This window comes from Ascidia mentula, chromosome 6 (assembly GCF_947561715.1).
Source record: "Ascidia mentula chromosome 6, kaAscMent1.1, whole genome shotgun sequence".
Lineage (NCBI taxonomy): Eukaryota > Metazoa > Chordata > Ascidiacea > Phlebobranchia > Ascidiidae > Ascidia > Ascidia mentula.
This window is the reverse complement of record NC_138571.1, coordinates 15,809,815-15,822,201: the sequence shown is the minus strand read 5'-3', so window position 1 is coordinate 15,822,201 and position 12,387 is coordinate 15,809,815. Positions and strand designations below refer to the sequence as shown.

Sequence of the window (12,387 nt, the reverse complement as noted above, 5' to 3'; positions counted from 1 at the left end):
ACGCGGCCATTAGGGTAAAAAGGCATGTATTCTTTTGTGTTTTAAATATTTCCTTTTATTAATTTGTTGATGCAAGTTAATTTTTCGTAAATTGGTACATTTAAAATTTTGCTTTGTTTTCAAAAGATTGTTTCTGCAGTAATCACTTATTCCGCAGAAATAATAAATCTTAAAAAAATGTACTAAATCCAGCACAATACTATATCATAACTCAATAATATTTTGACACGTTTGAATTGGCACAAAATTCAAACACTTCATAGAAAAGAAAAAGTAAACAACGGCTCGAGATTGAGCATCGGAGGCACCTCACGAAAACAGCTTTGCCGTTTACGAATCAACTAACAGGAAGCAAGGCGGTGTCACTGCATCCTCTACTCAGCTATAAGACCCACACTACACACGAAGCCCTCACAATTGAAGAGAAGCATTACGATTCTAATTGTTCTACGGCAACCCTTTAGTAAAGTGAGTATGGATCCATCCTGTAAGTGCGCAGGTATGTTGTAGGTATTTGTGTTTACATAGTATAACAGCAGTCACTTTTGTGATGATAACTTGAGCATTTTATGCTCATTTATTTACCAACAACTATCTTGCCATATTTGGCGCAGCGGCAAGTATAATTTTTATCAAAGCATCGGTTAAAATTTATTTGAGGAAGTTATGTGTTTGCTCTTCGTGTTTATTTGCAGAAACTGGCCAATGTTCTTGCACACCTGAAAATTGCAAGTGCCTGGATTGCAAGTGTCACTCTAGTCAAACAGCAGAATCAAAGCCTGGCTGTTGCAAGAGTACCGGAACTAAATAAAGTTGTAAAGTACCACAACCTTTTTTGACAGTCTGTGGACTAAACACCATTTTCATTTTTAGAATCTGATTCCAAGCTGCGAAGCATCAGAATGGCAGTTCCTTGTTCTGGCGTTTGTCCTTGTAAATAAATACAAATATAGCAATAATTATCTGGTGTTTTTATTGCGTGTCGAGTGCTTGTCAAAACAGTCTCATCTTTTCTAAAGACACGTTTCCATCGCCACTATATAAAATTTATGTTCATGTGATAAATTTCACATAAATGGGACATATAGAGTTTGTTAGTCGTCATAAAAATACATGCGCATTTTTATGCGATTAATCTTTGAACAGGCTTTGAAAAGATTGCTTTACAGGATAAAGTATTTTTTTAATTTTTCAAGAGTGTTTATTTAATTTATCCTTGTTACACTGCAACGGGTTGGAGCCTGTTAAAAGGACAAAAACTGACAAATTGTCATTGAAGGGCGTGCACTGACGGCCTGTGTCGTTTGTTGTGTCGCTGTAGTACCAATAAAGTCCAACAAAATGGGGTGCAACGCACCAGGGCCCATACGAATGTTAAAGGGGGCTATAAATATCAAAAGGAGTTATGAATATGATTGTTTTCTTTGAAACCGAAGAATTTCTATGGCAAAACTTTCCGACATCAAAAATCTAAAAAAGGTCTCGTATCGGAACATATTTTTTCCTCCTGGCATTTAATACACGTGAGTAACCTGAACTGGCTTTGTGGTGGTGCTATTTTTTAATTTTCTAAAGTCATCGAAATTTAAGCACACAAATAGTCCCCTATAAAAAAAATTGAGAATGTAACCGCAAAATGCAAATCAGGTTTCTGTGACGCTACAATGAACGTGCACAATTGAATTTTGCAGCATAAAACTCGAGAGGACCACGAGTTTCAAAATATCAGTTGAAAGAAGAGTCCTAAAACGTATTAAAAACTATATTGAGAAAAGCATTTGTGTATACAATAGCTGCACAATTTCGTCTGTCGTTGAAAGTCCTGATATATCAAAAACTAATGTTAATTTACCCCAAACATTGATAAAATGTGCGTATTACCATAGTGGCATAATCCGCACGTACATGCATGGACTATGGTATTACGTATATATGTAAACCAGATTTTTCTTGTGGTTGTCACAAAAAAAGTACTGTTAAGTTACGTTAAACTCAATAGTCATACCTAAACTTGTTTTTGGAGTAGTACCATCCAGAGAAACATGATAATAAGAATTCAGACGAGTGATGGGACGAAGCGAATTGAGCTGTCCAATAATGACACAGTTGAAAAACTGTTCAACCAAGTTGAAGACCTACTTCACCTAAAAGACTCCTCTTGGCAGATGTATCGTGAGCGCAATAGGACACAGCAGCTAAAGAAGAGCAAACAAAAACTGAAGACGGCAAAGTTGAATCATGGGGATATGTTATATTTGGTATCATCCAATGCATGCTCTTCGCGACCTGATTCATCAAGGCAGGTCGAAAAGTTGCCGGAGGTTGTCAAAGAGGATTCAATTGACTTACATTTATGGAAACAAGATGGACGAATACAGCAGAACAAAAGTGAATCTGGGGTCTTCAAAATCGATGATCTGCCGACTGAACCTTGGGACGAACTTTACTTAAAAGAAAAGGAAATTAAATTTATGTCTTTTCATGCATACATGCGACAACAAACAGCCGGAGTTGACAAAGGCAAATATTTTAAACTAGAGAATTTTCGTGCATCATATCAAATGAAAGCCAATGGGAGCAAGCACTCTGCCGTCGACTTACCATCTGCGGTGACTCTCAACCGACAAAAGTACCGTCATGTGGACAATATCATGTTTGAAAATAGAGAAATCATGGACAGATTTTTAAACTTCTGGAGAAATTCTGGCCATCAGAGAATGGGTTATTTATATGGTCGTTATGCCCCCAGCTCAGAAGTGCCTTTGGGCATAAAGGCTGAAGTATGTGCTATATATGAACCACCTCAGGACAGTTCTGTGAACTCCTTACAGTTCCATGATGATCCCAAACAGGCCATTGTAGACGAAATAGCAAAAAAAATTGGTCTGCGAAAAGTGGGCTGGATCATTACAGACCTGATAGCACAAGACCGTCAAAAAGGTACTGTAAAAAATTTCCGTAATCCCGAAACTCACTTCTTGACGGCAGAAGAGTGTATCACTGCTGCTTATCTTCAAAACCAGCATCCTAATCCCTGTAGACTGGCCACAAATGGAAAATATGGTTCCAAGTTTACAACTGTGGTGGTATCTGGGGACAAGGATTTCCAAATTTCATTTGAAGGTTATCAGGTGGGTGTTATTTGTTACTTTTATCACCATTCCTTATTTTTGAAATTTTGGTGAGTCATGTTTGCTGCCAAGATGTAGTTTTATGAACATAAAGCAATACAGGAAAATAGTCATATTACACTCCTTGTGTTGTTGCACTTTGACTCGTTACATGTGCTTGTCATTCTATTCTTATTCCAGTTTGAACGCAACTAAATTGGTCTTTAACTTTATCACAGGTTTCAAACCAAGGTATGGCTCTGGTAGCAGACGACAGTCTTATTCCAACCATTGATGCCCCTGAGCTAGGTTACATTCGTGAAAGCACACCTGAACTGTTTGTCGCTGATGTCTACTATAAGGAGAAGGATGACTATGGCAATGAAATCACAAAATTGGCACGACCATTGCCTTTAGAATACCTTCTAGTTGATGTAAGTGGTACAGTAGACCTAAAAATTTGATCAAACTGCTGACCCTGTTTAATGTCGTAGTATAGTATTTAGAACAACACACCAACAACTACACTCAAACTTGGTAAAAAGTGAATTTAAATTACTGTTTGGCAGACCCAACAGCCAAATTGTAAATGATGTGTGTCAAACATATAAAATTGTTAAGTATGGGATTCTTTGTATGACAACACAACAGATATTTGATGTTTTTGTAAAACAAAAATCGCTATAAGAATAGGTTTAAGCTTAACACTCTGTTTTCAGGTGCCAACTGCATTTTCCCGGGAGTCCCAATTTACTTGTAGCAATGATATTTGTGAATTTCCAATTTGTAATCGGGATGCTGTGGGACAGGTACAGTCATTGTCAGCTCTCTCAAAATACCTCAGCAACTTTGCAGAAAATAAGTTTGTGGATGCACTGTCAGATTTCCATGTTTTGGTATATTTGGCCACCAATGACACAATTCCATTGAAGGTAATATACTTGTTGCTCAGTGAAATGCAAAAACTGCAAGTTCCTTAAACTGTAAAAGAACGTTTAATGGTTGCTGATTGAAGCATTTTATACATTTTTGTTTTATAGTTTAGAATGATTAAATTTATTGTAAACTTGGTTCAATTTGATTTTTTGCTGATAAACAACGAGTTAGTTACTTTGATTGAAGCACATTAGGTACTTTTTGATAACTTTAACTGTAGGATGAGATGGGGGTCCTACTCGATGCAGTCCGTAACCATGACAATGAACTCGCGAAACACTGGAGTCAATCGGCCAATTGGTCAACGCTGCAAGAGCTAATGAAGCATTCCAACGAATCCATTATGGGTGATCATCAAAGCAATGCACATAATATGGATGCTGAAATGCGCGAGGCCATCAAGAGAAGTTTGCAAATGCAATGAAACAATAGGTGAGCGATCACTTATACCTACGCTGTTTGTGAAAAATCGTTTTCTCGGAATTGTATGACAATGAGAATTTATTCATATAAAATTTAATTTTGTTTTAAAATGAACACGCAGCACATAATTTAATGCGAAAGTAATTATAATGTTGACTTTTCAAAATCTAATGCTGACTTTTTTGTTGTTTTAGATACAAAACTGTGTTTGGGTGATGAGCAATACTATCCTGACTTTTTGGATGTTGTTGAAGTTGCAATAAATCATAACTGCTCTGTTTTGTGTGTGTAATTGTAACAGACGGTGTCAAACTCTTTCTGTGCATTTACAGCATAAAGCTTTGATGTTAAACCTGCATGATTTAAGGTAATGGTTTGAATTAAACTTTTTTTGACCTGTGCATGTTTACAAATGGCCAAATTATATGAATTTGCCAATTCTCCGCGCATGAACATATTACTTCTGCATCACTTGATATGTTTTCTGCTACAGTTTATTTGTTCTATGTACGTTGTTCATGACCCCAAGCCAAGTTCACATTATTCTGCTGTGTTGTTGTTTAACTGGGAATAAAAAATTTAAATTTGTTGTCATTTGGTTTAAATTTCCAGAAAAGTTCCATCTGACAGCAAAACATGTATTCATCAACGCCAACAGGGCCAGTCCCAGAATTGGTTATGATATTTGCAATGGCAAAATGCATGAATATGACTTTTAACCTTGGTCTGCTGCTAAACTTTGCGGCCCACTTTATCAAGCTTGTGGCTGGGTTAGGTTTTACGATTCCAGGACCTACACTGCATGCCAATCGTTGTTTGGTCTAAAAATTCACTGATAGAAGCCTAATGTGTTTGTTTCTTACTGTTGTTCCAAAATATGTAGTCTAGGGTTTAGCAAGGTGGGTTAACGACTGCTCGGGAACAGTTTTAACAGCACTAAACTGTAAATGAAAAGTGCCGTTAAGTTAGGCATTTGAATGAGAAATGAAGCTCGGATTTGAGCGTCTGGTAAAAATTTACGTTCATGCATGAAATATAGGCTGCTGGGAGTCAGGTACAGGCAAACGTGATATATCGGAGGCCGGTAAGCCGGAGGTTCACTGCAGGACATTAAATGTAATGACTGAAGGGTAAGTTTTTGTAACCTATTGCTGATGGTTTCTCCATGCCATCATTTGAAATGTGTATAACTTTTCCCGTTAATTGATAAAACCTCCGTTGCTCGGAAACTTTACAGGCGTCCTGTGATTCTGCTATCACCTCCGTTCTTCTCGTGCCACAAGTATTACACGAAGCTTGGTGAAGAACACTTATGTTTGGAGCAACAAAAAACATGCATTAGCGCATCGTACAAATATGTACTGGGTTGCGACAACATTTTTGTAGGCCTGTTTTTGATAGCAAAGGTGGTGCAAGTTCACTATGGTGTAAGCAATTGTTTTCATACGTAGTGGCAGTTTTCAGCAATACGTTTGGGTTTAATTGGGCGTTTCGAAGTCTCAAAAAGTGTTTGTTTTTCATAGCAAACACACGGCGAGCCATTTTGCGCCAATTCGAAAATAGCAACAAAATCCGTTCGAAAATAAATAACCACAATAGCTATGCCTCGATAAACCATGCACAATCGGACAACAGTTGGCCGCGAATGGCTAGAAAACACTTAAATAAAAGCCGAAAGGGTATTTACACATTTTGAGGTCAACAAAACACAGCTTATTTTCTACGTTTCGGTGACGAAGGCTTTGAATCCGGAGCACTGGCGCCCCGTTTACGTGAGGGAGAGTTGGAGCGAGCACTGGCGCTGAGGTTGCGCTGCCGAAATTCTTCCGATAAAAACGTCGGTAAATCTGGATGGAAGTCTGAAAATGGAACACATTTAAGTCGAGTTGTTAATTTTTTCGGAAGTTGGAGTAATTTGAATCTCAGCAATTAAAGTTACATACTGTAAAATATGGAACATATGGAAACATGCTAACCATATCAATCGCATATAGAAACAAGTGTGACAACAGATTTTTCAATGTAAATAGTAAAAATGGTTATTTAAGTGGACATTAAATTCATAAATAGCAATTTTGTTTTGCATTTAAGACAAGAAAGGAACTTTTGTTGATTTATTAACTGTTTTGTTGAACTATTAAATAAACATATCCCTTACAATCATAATTTATGCCAGTTATATTGACCAAAATAAATGTAATATTAATCATTATGAAGGTAACAAACAATTTAGCAATTGGTGACATATAAGATGTAACAAAATTCCAGATATTGACAAGCACTTTTAACTTTTCAGTCTGAAATCCTAGACATTGCCAGAAAAAAATGTATGGTAACCTTAACGCTACATATATCAAAACCAGGCAGGAATAATTAAAACCTTCTGGTAGTTTTTGGCAAAAAATTCTTAAATTATTACTTTGTTGACATGCTCTTGCTGCTGATGACGTTTGTCGTAATGGTGACTCACCTCCGAAGTTAATACCAGCCATCGCACCATTTAAGCCTGGAATACAAGATGTAAAGCCTTAATCTTAACATAACCGCAAGGGAAAATAACTGCTCCAAAGTTGCAAACATGGCTTAATATTTAAATATAACCTACACAGAATATTTTGTATTAGCGTAATTATTTTGACGCATGTAAAACATGATGTGAATTTTCTTACACCAAGTTACTTTAAATTTTGTTATGATGCTACCCGATCTATGTTTACAGTGTTGCATAATGCCAGGCTTTATCACATCGGTAATTGCTGCAGCATCACCTGGGGCAACTCAACAAAGGGCTCTTTATTTTGTCATAAAGCCAGCACTGACAGTCTAGCATTTTGGACCCGATGCTACATTCTCCTTTCATTACACAAGATGGTTTAAAGATGTTGGTTTGATTACAATTTACTTGTTTACTTCTCATGGAATGGAGATGAAAAGTTGCACACAAATAATTTCAAATCTACATTTTAAGTGTGTTTCAACTGCTCACCACGCATTAACAATTAGAAAAGTTCGTAAACACAAAACAAGAGTACAAAAAATTAATAGTGATAAACACTGTAGTAAAAACGTACTGATCTTCTGGCATAAACGTATTGTATTTTTACGATGTTTCGTCTGCCATGCCCGCCATCTCTTTCGTGCCACTGCATGTTTTAGTGTGATTCACTTGTTGTTTTATACCTGATGAAGTCTCACCGCATGGCAGGCGAAACGTCGTAAAAATACAGTACGTTTATGCCAGAAGATCAGTACGTTTTTAATTGCAATATGCCTGGCAGCAACAGGAACTTCACTGCAGCAAAAGTAAGCGAGAACGTCATTTTTTTAGGATTCAATGGCTGGCATATACCAAATAGTTCTAACTTATCAAATCAGCTTGAATATGAAAACACAATTGTTTATTTTTTTGTTTAAATTTAATCGTTCTGGTAAGTTCTGTATTTTTGCCTTTCCCACTGCATACTGTGATACAAGCTTATTTAAGACTATGGTTACCATTCATAGACACTGCTTCATGAAAAGTTTGAAGTCTGTTTTCCCTGTTTGCGTCCTGCGTTTTTGAGTGTGATGAACTCGGTCGATTTGATCGATGCGGCGGAGATCGTCCACACAAAAATCCTATTAGATCTTCTCGCCTACAAAAAATCTCAAGTTATACTTAATAAACAATTGTCTAATGTGATAGATAATTCAGCATGTTGAATAAAGATCATATGACAGTCATAAATCCTGGACCTTATGTGTCGACGCTTTTTCTTCACCCAGGAAAGCATTTCTTTATTTCTTCTGTTGTAGCCACATTGCAATGAAAGCTCACACAGGCTTTTAGATCCATCCAAGCCATCTGTAAGTACAATATTATTGCAGTTTTAGGCTTTACGATTGAAAAAATGAAAAACTGGTCCAGTTCCAGTTGTGTCGCATTTTATAATATAACCTCTCATATTTTGTCTGTGAGTATAATTTTTTACCTCTGTACATGTTTGTTGCATACTCTGCAGCATTTTGAAATGACACCCACATCTCATCGCGGGCTTGGGCCCGATCTAAAAAAGAAGTTAAATGTAATTTACCAAACTGTGTGTCTTAATAACATTTACTTTGTTCATAAAACAGAATGGGAAGTTTGCAATTTGGATTTTTTTAGTGATTATGTGTGGATTTGTGTGGACTAGCAAATGTTTTTGGTCTATTAATATATTAGTTATATAATTATTTGTGTCAATTACTGGTCTTTACAAATGACATTTCCAATTTGGTTCATACAAGACTTTTTGGCAGTCATTCTGGTATGGTTCCGCAAGCTTGCAGCAGCTACATGTTTTAATACCTTTGCACAATCATTAAGTTTCCATGAACAATTACCTTTGTACAATTGCGCAATTGCAGAAGCAGTATTTTGAAATGAGGTCCACAGTTTTTGTTCTAGGTCTGTTTGTTCATTTGTGTACAGAGTTTCTGCTGGAGGATCAGTTTCAGCCTGCAATAAAAGAACAAAATTAGTTACAAAAGCATCAAAATAAATTGTCTTTGCAAAAATCAATAAATTACCTCCAGTAGACACTGCTCCTCCCAGTTAGTAAACCATTTTCCTGGGCTGTGGTCTTGTAAATCGTTTGTACCACTCGGAAAATTCTTTCCAGACTTTCCCAATGAGTGGTCTTCCATTGTTAAAAACTTGTTAGCAGAAACTTAACTTTATCTACTACATGAGTTAGGGCACTTTGGTTTGAACAACAGTTTACTACTGAGACTATACTTTCTGAAAAGCGGACAGAGTCATTTAGGGACAGTTAAAAATTCAGTGAAAGTACATCTATTGTAGTAATACAGACAAGTTAGTTCCTGTTTCAAATACTTTAATTCCAAAGTATCCGGCTTAGTGACTTGTTAACAACTGAAGTATATAGGTTGTATGCCTGTGGTTCACACGCATATGATATTATAAGTTTAGCATTATCATGACCCTCTCCGCCATTTGCGGGACTATCGACTGTTTGTGCTCTCTCAACCATTCACCAGTATGTAGGTCAATGCGCATGCGCAGTGGCAATCAGCTGATATGTCGAAACTCTGCAAAAAATTACGTCAAGGTTCACGCTTGTCACAAAAAATTTTACCCCGTGTTGGTCATCTCCTGACAACGATTATTGCGTCACTATAAGAAATATTGTGTTGATTTGTTGAGATGTAATTAATGGCGGTAAATTGCGCAAAATGTTCCCATTGCAAACTCTGCAAGCAATCGCAAGGACTATTGTGGATCAAATTAAAGCCAAAAAGGCCAACATGGACTTATCGGATAGTTTCAAGGAGTTGGCACCAGAAAGTGAGCTACAAGAGTTGGTCGAGGAGAACAAACGTCTTGAAGACGAAATCGAAAAGTTGTCCTTTACCTCGTTGAAGCAGAAAAGCAAAACAAATTCTACTGAGGCACTGGAGAAGGCAACCGACGGCACAACTCCTAAACTTACATCGTTAGACAAGGAAAACGAAATATCCTTTTTCGGTACGAAGTTTTCTGCGTAACATTTGAGATTTACACTCGTAAGCAGGAAAATATAACGATTTGCAACTTTTGTTAGAAACCACATTCAAGCCCCTTCCGTTTGAAAAAAATGAAACAACTATTGACTCCTCCTATAACAACACTACTTCAAAACCACACACAGTACACGAGTCGTATGGCATCGATGAAATTCCTTTATATCGACCTGCGGATGATCAAACGACTTTTACAAACACCAGCACTTTTCCACCCAAAAATAATGTACCTGGGCAAAACGCTCAAAGCTTGAGGTATGCTTGTTTCTTTGTTCTTATAATGCCTGGACTATAAGGTCTATTTATTTCCACGACTTGCTGACTCCGGGTTTGCGAAGGAAATTTTCGACAATTTGACTTTGGTAGGCATTGCCTTTCAACTGCTTTATTAGAATAGCAAACATTTGTTTGTGATATCGTACTGACGTGACCAGTTGTACTGGGTGATGGTACGGTATCACATAACATAAACGTTTGGGAGTGATGTCACATAATCGTTGGCGCTTCTAGCACCCAAACGTTGGCAAAGACGTCACGTACGTCATATTCCAAATTAGCCCCAGGAGCAAATTTCCTGAAGACTGGTAAAGAAGGGCTTGTTAATGAACAACCGATAGTGTATTTGACGTCACAATCACTTATTGTCCTTAAGTATTTAGTGGGAAAGAATAACCCAGAAATGCTTGATTCACAAATGTAGCCAAATTCATTTTGGGTTGCTAAAATCTATTTTATGACGTCACTGTGGCCTATTGAAGGTCATGTCATTAACATAAAATCCATCTTACTAGGTTAGTTACTAACTGCTGAACGACTGACACACTATTAATGAACAACCGATAGTGTATTTGACGTCACAATCACTTATTGTCCTTTAGTATTTAGTGGGAAAGAATAACCCAGAATTGCTTAACTCACAAATGTAGCCAAATTCATTTTGGGTTGTTAAAATCTAATTTTTGACGTACCTTTGCTAAAATTTATTTTATGACGTCACTGTGGCCTACTGAAGGTCATGCCATTAACATAACCTCCATCATACTACGTTTTACTAACTGAATAGCGGACACACTGTTAATTATACGCATTCTATAGTTGTGCAGAAAAATTGCCTAATAGGCTACCTGTGACAGTTATGGTTTTCAGAAAGGCTTTGGATAAGCACGATGAAGCGGCTCGTCGGCTGGTCGGAGAAATAGCGTTCCAGCTCGATCGCCGAATCTTGCAACACGTTTTTTCCTACCGCAAGCGCCTGTACGGTTTTACAGTACGGAACATAACACAGAAAATTTCGGAATACACTGAAGATTTCGAAACAGGGAAAATCGACCACGAGAAACGACAGATGCTGACCGAAAAACGGAACGACCTGTTTCACTTTTTGCAACTCAACGTTGGCTACAACCCAAAATACCACCCAATATTTTCAGAAATGTTGGTAAATAAGTTCGGGGTTCTTAAAATCAACCCAAGTAAAAACTCGCCCGCCTTTGAAAGCTTGCAACAACCTGATTACGTTAAGTCCACGATGCTCAATACTTTGGATCCCGAATACACGTATGACGCGTTGATTTTACTGGACGCTTTAGTTTTATTTTCAAATTTTGACAAAAAGTCGTTGCTCGTTTGGTGACCAATAAAAAAAATTATTTTCTGCTAGTGACCCGGCTTTCCGGGTCAGGGAATGCGCGTCAATGCATAGAAATCATACGGTTTGTCTAAAATTATCTTTTTAGGCAAACTTCCGTAATAGCACAGATAGATAAAACACTTTCGATGAGGATTTGAAGAACTGCTTTTGTCAGGCAAGTTTTCCAACCATTTATTTGATTTGGCTGACGCGGTCACGTGACCGCCTCGTCATGATTGTCAGCTGACTTGCAATTTGTTTGTTGAAAGAAATTACGAAGGGCTTGGTTACAAGAAGGGGTTCGGCTGCTATCAGGTTTTGCGAACACGAACCCATAGCCGAAAAAATGCCTCGGAGGAATTTGTATGGTTGTGACAGCCATTGGTCTTGGACCTTTCAAAATGTTTTTACAATCGTTAGTTTCTTTATGTGACGATATGTATTGTATAACGATAGAGATTATGTGACGATATGGCTCGTAAAATGTTGGATGCTGGGCCATTGTTCAGCTGTAGTAATGTCGTAGTTGGACACAGCGTTGTTTGCGAAAGTATGTAGTATTTAAACAAAAACAACAAACTTTAGTAAATCAACTAATTCTGGGAATCAAAAGCATTTGTTAGATACAAGATGATCTTGTTTATTGCCCGAAAATAATACTACATAATGTACTCTGCCACTATGGTGATTGATTTTGTTAAAAAGGAAGTTGTAAAACTATTTCTTTTCTCATGGCACAAATGT

The 12,387-nt window shown here is 37.3% G+C and overlaps 3 protein-coding genes and 1 long non-coding RNA gene across 4 annotated transcripts in view; 3 read left to right on the top strand and 1 right to left on the bottom strand.

Moving 5' to 3' along the window:
• The first annotated feature begins 390 nt into the window (after window positions 1–390).
• LOC145906734 (uncharacterized) lies at window positions 391–962 on the top strand. The gene is made up of 3 exons (XR_014402857.1): window positions 391–499; window positions 696–812; window positions 874–962. It is a non-coding gene; the product is annotated as an uncharacterized LOC145906734 (long non-coding RNA).
• A 1,046-nt stretch (window positions 963–2,008) lies between these two features.
• Window positions 2,009–5,033, top strand: LOC145905934 (nuclear protein localization protein 4 homolog). The gene is made up of 5 exons (XM_082993262.1): window positions 2,009–3,131; window positions 3,350–3,544; window positions 3,830–4,042; window positions 4,267–4,478; window positions 4,664–5,033. The coding sequence occupies exons 1-4, from the start codon at window positions 2,043–2,045 to the stop codon at window positions 4,468–4,470; spliced, it is 1,701 nt and encodes a 566-aa protein (XP_082849388.1). The 5' UTR covers window positions 2,009–2,042; the 3' UTR covers window positions 4,471–4,478; window positions 4,664–5,033.
• Window positions 5,034–5,771: 738 nt separating this feature from the next.
• LOC145906084 (HUWE1-associated protein modifying stress responses 1-like) overlaps window positions 5,772–12,387 on the bottom strand; it is a 64,905-nt gene continuing 58,289 nt past the window's right edge. Inside the window, exons 2-8 of the mRNA XM_082993467.1 lie at window positions 9,021–9,227; window positions 8,835–8,949; window positions 8,441–8,515; window positions 8,205–8,313; window positions 7,965–8,104; window positions 6,889–6,975; window positions 5,772–6,328 (exon numbers count right to left, since the gene is read on the bottom strand). Of these exons, the coding sequence (XP_082849593.1) occupies window positions 6,183–6,328; window positions 6,889–6,975; window positions 7,965–8,104; window positions 8,205–8,313; window positions 8,441–8,515; window positions 8,835–8,949; window positions 9,021–9,137 (789 nt within the window). The 5' untranslated portion in view covers window positions 9,138–9,227 and the 3' untranslated portion in view covers window positions 5,772–6,182. The remainder of the gene's footprint in view (window positions 6,329–6,888; window positions 6,976–7,964; window positions 8,105–8,204; window positions 8,314–8,440; window positions 8,516–8,834; window positions 8,950–9,020; window positions 9,228–12,387) is intronic.
• On the top strand, window positions 9,759–11,646 carry LOC145907299 (uncharacterized). The gene is made up of 3 exons (XM_082994724.1): window positions 9,759–9,978; window positions 10,055–10,268; window positions 11,160–11,646. The coding sequence occupies exons 1-3, from the start codon at window positions 9,759–9,761 to the stop codon at window positions 11,644–11,646; spliced, it is 921 nt and encodes a 306-aa protein (XP_082850850.1).